Below are 11,046 nucleotides of genomic sequence, written 5' to 3'. Positions count from 1 at the left end.
GCTACCCTGCTCCTTTTCAGACAGCCATGCTGACATGAATTGATACCCTCCCAAAGAGAACACACTACTTAAGAGGTCTCTAAACACACAAAAAATAACTGAATGATCCCAACTTATAGACCTAGGATAGGAGCCCTTTAAACGTGACGACGATAACATGAGCCAATAGTGTTGTTCCGCACACAAAAGCAAAAGAGGGCGCTGTTATCTGTCCTAAGCAAACCGCTATCGCCATGTTTCACTTTCCAGGTGCTATTTGACATGCCTTGCTGCCCAAACACAATCAAAAAAGAGGAGGAGGACAACAAGGCTGCACTGACCCCCACCCACCCCCCCCAACCTCCATGCTATTCTTCTCCTCCTCACTCTCCTTCCCAAATCTTAAACAAAGCTCTTCTCCTCCTAACTATGCTTCATATTGCTCCACAACTAACAATTACAATCCAAACCATATAATTCCACTAGACATCACATACATACACTGAATAACACATGGCTAAAATACAATACCATTAGCAAAGCCAAACGCTCTAAATTAAACAAATGCGAGACCTATTGCATTTCCAATGCTTGTTGTCTTGTTGTGAGTGGATGTGGCCTCAAAGTTGTGGCTGAATTGTCCCCGTCCAGTGCAGCACAGACAGCCCGGTGGGACACAATAAGCAAAGAATGCGGCCAGACTCGAGGAATTAACTATCAGCGGGTGTATTCAAGTCTTCCACCAATCACCTGAATTTCTCAGTGATAAATGAGGGCGTTTTAAAATGACGCAGACGCTACTGTTCTGATTGTGTATTTCGATGATATGCAAAACGTAAATGCTGCATTGTACAATAATTGTGCATCCACAAATTGCCCAGGAGTTCTCCAGCCCAGAGTAGCTGTTAGCTACTGAGAAATTCAGGTACTCCCATTAAAAGTACCGCACCCTTCCTAAGAAGTGGTGGTACTCTCCCTCTCAAATATAAAATGTGCAGGTGCTCGATTCCAGCCAGCACCTGCTTATTGAAGCACTGGCCAGTACAGCAAATGTATTATCATTGTTTATTATTGGAATCCCCACGCGCCATTTGAGGGACTTACTTGAGGAGAATTGCTATACTAACTCGCTTGATACAAGTTGGAGCTGGTATTGCAAACTATTCAGAGATTTTTACCTCCCAACCAATAACTCCCTGGCACTGCCCTACGTGCACGCCTCCAATCATTAAAGTAAAAAAACGTTGAAAGCATTTTCGTCCTTAAAAAAATGGACATTTGAATGTGGACTAAATATTTTTTTTAGTTCTGGCAGGCGTACACAGACACGGTCACCCTCCGCCCCCATGGAGCAAGGACACAATACGGCCTTGCCTTGAACTTCTTAAACCTGGAGCATGGACACAACCCTGGCATGCCCATCAAGCTGGCAGCGAGGCAGAGTTCACCCACTGGCACGCCGCGCGGCCTCTCCCCCGTCGCATTCCTATTGGTCGCTGTGGCGCTCTCACGCTTGTGATTGGCCAGCCGCGGCCCCGGGCCTGGTGCTGGGTGCCTTCCATCTGAGCCGGGGTTTCTGTGAGCAGAGGCGGCCTGGGAGGGCGGCGGACAGCACCATGGACCCCGCCGCCGCCGTGCTGCTCACCCTGGCCCTGGCCCTGCTCTTCAAGATGCTCCTGCTGCGGTGGAGGGCGCCCGCCGCCCCGCCCTGCGTCCGAGGCTGGATTCCCTGGTTCGGAGCTGCCTTCGAGCTGGGCAAAGCGCCCTTGGAGTTCATCGAGCAGGCACGAGTCAAGGTAACATACATGTCACGCACACGCCGCGCAAAGTGCACGAGTTACGAACATGCATTCTCCAGCACTGGTGATGGCTGATAAAAATGTGTGCACCCTGCAACACACTAGGAAAAACACTGCACGTCTAGAGCCTCTGCGCAGTGCTGGTAAACGAGCCGCTTCTTGTACACAGCAGAGCAAGAAACGTCTTAGCTTTATGGGTAAACATACCCTGAACCCGCTGCCTCCCCTGTAGAGGCGGAGAGCGTGCAGCAACTGCATAATGCATGTATGACACTCTACCCTCAGCTCTGAAGACACCTGCACAGCTCCAGTGTGATCTGCATGTCCAGTGGGACAGATCATGTGTCTTTCATCCGTGCACAATACATGATCTATCTTGCATCCTGCACGTCGCTAAAAATCATCGAGCACCACTTACCCTTTACTGGTGATAAACAATGCAGATATAGAGGTGACATTTTACACCCCTTCATTGTTCTATGCGTTCCACCTATTTTCTAAGCACATATGGAACCACAGCGCACCTTCCTCATATGCTACTGGGGAAAAAAGACAATTGGATGGAGTTCGCTTTCCATGGGTCAATTTGAAATTACGCACTTCATCCATCACGAGCTTAGTAAAGTGCAGATTTTAGCTCAAGCGGTCCAAAAGTTCTTCTAACTGGCAGGCGCAGAGCTGCAGGGCGGAACCCTGAGTTTGTCAGCGTGCAGAAGTTAACTGGCCATCGTTGTGCTGTTTATTGCGTCATGTTTGCATGTAAGGAGTTTCTCGAGCTAGCCCAAGTATTTCAGAATTGATGGTCTGGGTAGCGCTTTTATCCGCAGGAGGAAATTAAAAACCATACATGCGTTAATTCCATTCAAATAAGGTGTAAAGGACAATTCTATAGGAAATTCCATTTTTTTCTTCGACCTGTCACGCAAATGTATGGTGACGTCACAGAGACTGTTGTCAGACTACAGGTTGTTCAGGGAGGGCATCCCTCATCCCTTGCATGTCCTTTTAAGTGCCCTTCATTGAATCTCTACGTGCATTCTAATGAAGAAGTCATAATACTTGAATGTAAGTTACTGTTCAGCAGAGCAATTTCTAAATAGAAAGCGACGCTTTCAAAGGCCTTCTAGTGTGGCCACAGGCTGAACCCGAAAGTTAAGAAAGCTAAGAATGACATAAAGTTTAACAAAATCCACCGAATAAATGAGGCACAAGAAGTGCGGGCACGTAGGCCCGGTTTCTGCTAAGTGCGATATTATATATCGTTTACGTAGCACCGGGCAATCCCCCGGTGCGCCTCATGGTTGGGGTCCGGTTTGGCCGGGGGCCATTTTTGCATAGCTGCAATATCGGCCCGGTAACAAAATCGTCCGAAAACCGGCCCGGCAAAGAGCTCGGTCGCACCCAATTCCCCCCCCCCCTCCCCCCCCCCCCCCCCCGGGCTGGCCGAGCACTTTGCCAGGGCCGGTTTTTCTTCCCAGTCCGGCCCTGTTGGTCTTATTGTAGAAGTTCGAAAGGGCGGAGTTAAAATGGCCTAATAGTTCTTCAATTTAAGAGAACATTTTAAATTGTGTATAACATTTTGAAAGCAAGATGATGAATGTATAGAATTTTCTTTCTTAAGGAGCCTATGCATTTTTATAATCTCCACCAATTCCCCCAATGCCAAATGTATAAAGTTGCCTCTGCAGTTTGAAGGAGTTGGCCTTGGGGTTGGTGTGAGATGGCTGCCTGCAACAGCAGCACCCATCCGAGAACGTTGCTTCTGCCGCGTTAGCCCCATCCAGCAGTCCACACACAGGCAGGGAACAAAGTTCAAAGTCTGGAGATCCGTGGTCCTGGAGTCTGCCCTCTGGACGGATGAGGGTTAACATCCAAGGCCGCTTGCAGGTAGGAAGCCGGTCACCTAGCGCGCCCTGACTCGGGGGTCAAAGGCAGTCAGCGTTTGTTTACAAAAACTTGACCCCATCCGGTCATTTGAACCTTAAGTTGAAATGCGCTGGTAGCCGGACCGAGCACTGTGTATCCCCTGCAAATCCCAGGTTAAATGTGCCGTTTGCATGACATCATTCAAGATTCACTTCACGCTCTTGCTGCTTTTATCTGGAATGAAGTTCACTACAATAATGTTACTTTAAGCAGTCTAGTGGTGCTTGCTTTAGGCGCTATAACTGCCTGGGTATTTCGAGTCAGATGCTAGAGAAGTCTTACAGCTGAAGAAGGCAGTCCATAGTGAAATGCTAATACAGGTTTATAATGAAGACATGACATCTCTTGAACAACTTATGTCTATCTTACTGCCCAATTTTATTTCTTTACTACTTTAAATCCTCCAAGGAAGGGATTTAAGTGGATCGAGTCCTTCCGGGTCTCAAACCCGGTAGCAATTAAAAACGGACTTTGAAACGGGTTCTTATCTGGCTTTGTAGTCATATTCTTGACCCAAGTGGTAAAAACGCGGATCGATTTCTGAAAAATGAATGTAAAAACACGTTAAAATAATCCATGTCCGTTAGTTTCTGATTATATTTCACATGTTTAACACTTTTAAGGAATGCAAGATTAAGCATTTTTCTCTACGTTTTCAGTTTGTCTCTGTATATTTTATAGTGTATCATGTATCATATTACTCATCTATATTGCACTTTGAACTAGTCGGACACAATTGCTCTAGAGTTGAGGATGAAGGCAGTGTCTGTTTCGTTCTCACAGTATCTGTCAATGTGTCAAAAAAGTTGTCCAGAATACAAGGCCATCCAATCCCTGGCCTCTCTGCAGAGCACACATAGCAATGGTCACGTAGTCCAGTTGCAATTGTGATTCGTTGCAAATGTGTGTGAAGAAGGTACACAGTTGTCAAAATATTGACAAAGCAAAAGTAAAAGCAAATGCAGTGCTTACAAGTGAGTGGGTGACTTGTGTATTGTGGGTGGTGAAGTGAAGGGGAATCGAGGAAGTGTATTCAGGAGAGAGTGAGCAGAAGGGAAAAGAGATGAGGTGTAGGATATGCAGATGGAGGAGCTGTGGAGAGAAAAAGTACGTACAAGTCTAAAATAGAGTGAAGTTAACTGGAGTGATCGAGACATTCTGAAGACCACCATCCCTTCCACAGGCCTCAGTAATGTTTAAATCACAGTCTCAGTTTTAGAATTAAAACATTTTTAATATTATTTGCAAAAATCATTGCTGTTACTCATTTATCTTACACAGCTAACAACCATCGACAAAGCCAATAGTTTTGAGTGTTTTAAGCTATATGTCAGTTGTTGTGTTATATATCTGAATGCATCCGTAGAAAGATGGCAGAGGCACCAAAATACCAGGTAGGGGGTGCGCTATGGGAATTACAGAAATTATGTTGATGCCAAACCCTAAATTGCTTAGGCCACACCTCTTTTAAAGACACACCTACTTTTTATCCTACTTAAAACCCTTCTCTTAGGGAAAGTTTTTCAAAACTACCACAAATTGACTACAAATATATCTCATGATCAAAATGTGGAGGATATGCAGGCTCTGTGCGATAATCTATCTACATTTTGTCACAACTAAAATAGACAAGATCTGAACAGAGCTTAAGCAGGGATCCCGGCAGTCCTACATTTTGACACTGCCTGCAGCATGACCCAAACAAAATAAGATCACTCACTTTAGGGAGAGTTCCACCGTAGAAGTATTAGAACTGATTGGTATCACCAAGCCATCGGGTACTCTGGCTGATATGCTTCCAGTATATATCATGAAGCAACCAGAAAATCACTCCGCGCTGAAATCATCAATCATTTCAACCAGCAGTTAAATCAAGGTGTTTCCATATCAACTGGAAGATTGCAATGAGTAGATCACAAGGTGGCCCAAACAATTTTCTCCCACAATTGCAGGTACCCTTTCTAGGCAAACTGTTAAAAAAATGGGTATACGCTCAGCTACAAACATTTACCAAAACAAACATCTTCTACAAGCACAGAGTTGTAGTTACATCAATTGTGGATGAGCTCTAAAGACTTGTAAATCAGGGCGGAGAGGAGACATTGTACCTTAAACATGTCCACGGTCTTCAGTATCATGAATCATTCATTGCTGATGGCCAGACTGAAGGATGTCGGCCGTGGCATCTTTGACTTGAAATAGCTGCAATTGCAAAAACAAGAAGGTAATGGATAGAATGCCTGAATTACTCTCAGCCACAGGTAATCACTCTGGCCGCATCACAATCCATTGTTTTTTTACCCACCATGCCACATCAGTTTCGACCCAGCCACATGCAAATCAATCTTGATCCTGGTCCTCATGGGAAATGTCGAGTCCGAACTGTCAGGCCAGGTTATCCTGGAATCCGGACACAAGTAACCTCGTACTGGTTTCACCCTTCTTAGGCTTCTTCAGCCAAGTATATTTTGGTTCCAGTGACACAGTAAGCCCGGGACACAAGTCTGGGCATAATGGGGGCGCTTAGGGTGTCTGTTGCAAAAAGACAACATGGTGATGGATGGAATACTTGAATTATTCTCAGCCACTGGTAATCGCTTGGGCCAAAGCCTTGAGCATTCCACAGACTCAAGCAAAAGCAGTCTGTAGTCTGGCATTATTATCAATTCTGATCTCTCCTATGTTTCTGGCAAATGAAGCTTCTGATTTTTCCCCTGCATTTTATTAGAATGCCATGCTCTGGCAGTGACAGCGTTAATAACATCTATATTGGACTATGGAAATGCTCTCTATCTGACATTATCTAAGAGTTCCAAATAATAGCTACAGCTGTGTAGAACGCTGCTTTTCGACTCATTGTAGAATTAGCTGTATAATTATGTGTAAATCACACTTTCCCATCATTCATAAAGAGACAGAACACACATATTTTCATACAATAAATTTGTTTCCTTTATCCTTAATTATAGTTTGTGTTGTTATCTCCTATAGTGCCAAGAATCCACTATGTTGTCGAGCGCTCCATAAATACTAATACCAAGGGCTTACATAAAGATAAGATTCCACCAGGTTAATGAATTGAATGGGATTGTGAGATAACAGGATTTCTAATTACAAGTGTAGGCTTTATGCACTTGACGAAGAGTGTTTCATCCCATATTATTATGATATGACAGGAACTCTTGCAACTTAGAAAACTTTATATGTTTTTAATGTGGTAAGGTTGTCAAATAAGCTATTAAAATGGCTGAGGAACCCAAGTTGAAGGAGACTGGTGTCTAACTATGTTTGTGATTAATTTACATTTTAGCTTCAGTAAATATATAGGATCAGCATTTGCTTACTGGTAATGACACCATCATGACTGATTTAGCTCTGAAATGTTTAGCTCAATTTTGATTGCCTGACCATGCTTTTACGTGTTAAATTATGAACTCTAAAGATATTATCTGATATTTAGATGAACATGTTTATTGTATTTCAATTGATTTTATGGTATTGTTATTTTGGATTGCATTAATCCTGCATGCTCATGCATAAACTTGAACTACAGGAACATGTATTCTGCATGATGAACTACATACACCATACATGTAAACATTACCTCTTCAATTTGTTCGTCATCCAGTCGCTGCATGAGATGGTCCCACCTCCCCCTAGGCACCAAGTAAAAGAAATCCCCTCACCTTCTCAGTTGTCTTTACTTTCCTTCCTCAAACTCCACCTCCTTAGCTGTAACCGAAAGGGGAGAAGGACCATAACACTTCCTGTCATCCAAAAGAAACAGGAATCGAGGTCGCAATAATGAGAGGTTGTCCGAAGTACTGGGATGAGGAAGGATAATCAGAGTAATTGCGTTTACAGGTAAGTACTCATCATATTACCACCTCAATCCTGCCTTATCCTAATACTTACATGAGAAGATTCTAAATTCAGAATGATCAACCTCAGCATATCAAAGTTCTGAGAGGAGATGGGCTTATCCTGCAGGAAATGCCCAAACCGTGATCAAAGTGCTGGGGAGACAAATCATTCACGAAAATGTAAGACACCTGAAGAAGAAAAGAAGCACAGAACCAAAACATGGTGATATCCCAGCCTGCAAGGACCCCATCCCCAAGATCCACCGTATACGGTGCTCTCAGTATTGCCTTGCACTTAAAGCCAACCCTGGCTGGAGCACTGTTTTGGGCCAGTAGATTGGAGAGTTGAAGCCTCAGTTTGGATGCCTTCTGATCAGGGAGGCAAAAAAGCTCCCTTGATCGCCTGGAAATAGACCCCAATAAATCCCAGCTCTTGAATCCTTATTAGACAGGATTTATTGGCATTAAAAGAAAGCTAACCCTGCAGGAGTCCTACAAAACTTCATTTACTGTATATTCGACAGCAAGGTACATGTGAAAATCGGTTCCATTCTCCCCCCAAGATTTGAGATAAACAAAACTTGTTAACTTGTACTTCGCAGAAGGTAACAAGTGATAGCTACTACTTACTACATGAGATTGAGTTAAAAGTGAGTCCAACTAAGTGGAAAACAACAGGTTTTATTGTTAAGGGATACAACCTTTAAAACACAACTTTTACAACGCACTACCATTACAACAAAAAATTTACAACGCAACATCCATTACAACGCATGCATTTACAATGCAACCATTACAACACATTACACTACAACGCACACCATTGTCATTACAACTTAGTCATTACAACGCATACCATTACAACGCATAACATTACCATCCAACACTTACCCTACTGTTGTACCCCCTGGAGTTCGAATAGTAATTTTCACCCCTACACTATCCAACACTTACCCTACTGTTGCACCCCCTGGAGTTAGAATAGTATTTTTATACCCCTACACTATCCAATACTTACCCTACTGTTGCACCCCCTGGAGTTAGAATAGTAATTTTTACCCCTACACTATCCAACACTTACCCATCTGTTGCACCCCCTGGAGTTAGAATAGTAATTTTTACCCCTACACTATCCAACACTTACCCTACTGTTGCACCCCCGGGAGTTAGAATAGTAAATTTTACCCCTACACTATCCAATACTTTCCAAACATGCAATGTAATGTAATGCGTTGTAATGGTATGCGTTGTAAAGGTAATATGCATTGTAATGGAATGCGTTGTAAATGTAGTTTTTAAAATTTCGTTGTAATGGCATGCGTTGTAATGGAATGCGTTGTAATGGATGTTGCGTTGTAAAAAATGCGTTGTAAAGGTATGTGTTGTAAAAGTGTGCGTTGTAACGTCATACATCCTATTGTTAATATTGGATCTAGTTAGAAAACTTCGGGCATTGTTTATCAAGCAGTTTTTTGGTCGGCAAGGCTGCGGTTCTTAAAAATAGAGCCTTTCTGACTGCAAAATGACATTTTCTAATTCGCCAAAGAGCGATTTGGTAAAATGTTGCGTAATCTTACTGAATCGCTAATTGGGTTTGTGAATAAATATACATTTGGTGTTTGGAAGGGCCGTGCTAATGACTTACTTTCCAGATACCAAATCTTTAAGCTATGTATTAATGTTTTGCGACCAAAATCCGGTCACTAAACACCTCCTCAAAGGCGGAGGTAAGCCATTCACAAATGGGAAAGGGGTCACATGGGACCCCTTCCTCTTTGTGAATGTTCCCCCAACATTTCTTTATGAATCAGCAGTGGCCCATTAGACCACTGCCTGCTTGAGTAATTTTTCTTTTTTTAATACTTTCCTTTTAAGGCAAACAGACTGCATGTTAAAAACAAACATTGGCAATGGCAATAAGTCTGGCTTTAAACTAATGCTGTATGGTAAAGTGAAACACTATAATGGGGCAACACGGTAACCTCATAGGAGACTGGGTATGTATATCTGTATACACAATAATATTCCCTGAAGTAAAATATTTTTCAAACCTGCAGTAAAATATATCTGCTAACACAAACCTTTTGCCTGCTTGCCTCCAATTTTGCTGAATTTGTTTTTATTGGCCTTAGTGCACATTCCCACTGCTAACCAGTGCTAAAGTGCTTCTTCTGACTCCCCTAAATCTAGTTTGATTGACATATTTACAAAAACCGAACTGAAGATTGTGGGACTGGAACTGTGTTCTACTATTCACTACGAGGGTCTGATTATATTGAGGCTCTTTTTAGCCATTTGCTTTTTTGGGAAAAGTAACTTGCGTTTTTAACCCCTTAAGCGCTGCCGTCGGCCAACGGTCATCGCGAGCACTACCTTGTCAGTGCTGCGCACGACCGTTGGCCAGTGGGCCAGCGCTCGTTATTCGAACGTTCAGGACTGGGAACCAGAGAACATGAATGTCATCGTTACTCAGCACAGCCCATCCCGGAACCCTCCCACCTCCCCCGGCATCCCGGAACCCCTAACATAAATATCCTGCACAGTCAATACGACCACTGTATTCATTTCGCAACCAAAGAGGATAGAATAACAGCCAACAATCCACGTCCCTCCCACCCCCAAAGCCTCAGCCACCGCAGTCAAGTCAGAGACCTCCATCCAGCCCATGATATCGTCGCCACTTCCCCCATACTCTTCCGAACTTTTTTGGGGCACCCTCTTGCCTTATACCTGACCCTCTCAGCAGCCATATACAGGTCCATACCCCTACGCCACTCCTCCAGCTGTGGGCACTCTGGGGCTCCCCACTTCCTGGCCACATCCCTCTTGGCCACCACCAAAGCCAGCACTAGAAAGATCAATTGTGGGCGACTCACATCTACCTCATTTGTCATGCCCAGGAGGACCAACTTATTGTCAGACTGGAGAGCTATCTCCAGTACCCCTCCTAGTTTCTGGAGCACCTCGCCCCAGAAAACCTGTATGTTTGGACAGGACCAAATGGTATGAAAGAAATCTCCCCTCTCAAAACCACACCTTAGACAGCAAGGGTCCGACGCCCTCCCTATTCTATGCAATCTTGCTCTGTCAAAATACGTTCTATGGAGCACTTTGAATTGTATAAGCCGAAGGCGAGATTTAATTGCCACTTCACGTGGGTGCATTAGAACCGTCCCCCAGTCCACCTCATCCATGGTCCCTACATCTCTCTCCCAGACGTCCCTAAGCTTCCCCAACCCGTTAGGTAAGTTATTCATTAGGGTCCTGTAGGTGAGGAATACCACCCTATGTGTGATCTGTTCCTGCAGTAGGCGGCCCTCCAGCGGAGCATATTCCGGGAGAGGCCCCGTCAGCTCCCTCTCTGCCCTCCAAGCATGTCTCAGCTGCGTGTATCGAAAAGACTGTGTGTGGCTAAGTCCATATTCCTTTCTCAGTGCGGCAAACGACTGCAACTCCCCCTTCTTCATCACATCTCCCAG

General features: G+C 44.1%; 1 protein-coding gene across 2 annotated transcripts in view; it reads left to right on the top strand.

Annotated features, from left to right (window-relative positions):
- The first annotated feature begins 1,465 nt into the window (after positions 1-1,465).
- CYP39A1 (cytochrome P450 family 39 subfamily A member 1) overlaps positions 1,466-11,046 on the top strand; it is a 252,446-nt gene continuing 242,865 nt past the window's right edge. Inside the window, exon 1 of one of the 2 annotated variants that reach the window (XM_086926236.1) lies at positions 1,466-1,775. In XM_086926236.1, the coding sequence (XP_086782362.1) occupies positions 1,596-1,775 (180 nt within the window). In that variant the 5' untranslated portion in view covers positions 1,466-1,595. The remainder of the gene's footprint in view (positions 1,776-11,046) is intronic. The other variant, XR_015296603.1, reaches the window with a different exon arrangement.

Source organism: Lissotriton vulgaris, chromosome 6 (genome assembly GCF_964263255.1).
Source record: "Lissotriton vulgaris chromosome 6, aLisVul1.2, whole genome shotgun sequence".
Taxonomy (NCBI): domain Eukaryota; kingdom Metazoa; phylum Chordata; class Amphibia; order Caudata; family Salamandridae; genus Lissotriton; species Lissotriton vulgaris.
Note: the sequence above shows the minus strand (reverse complement) of the source record. Positions and strands in the feature narration are given on the sequence as shown.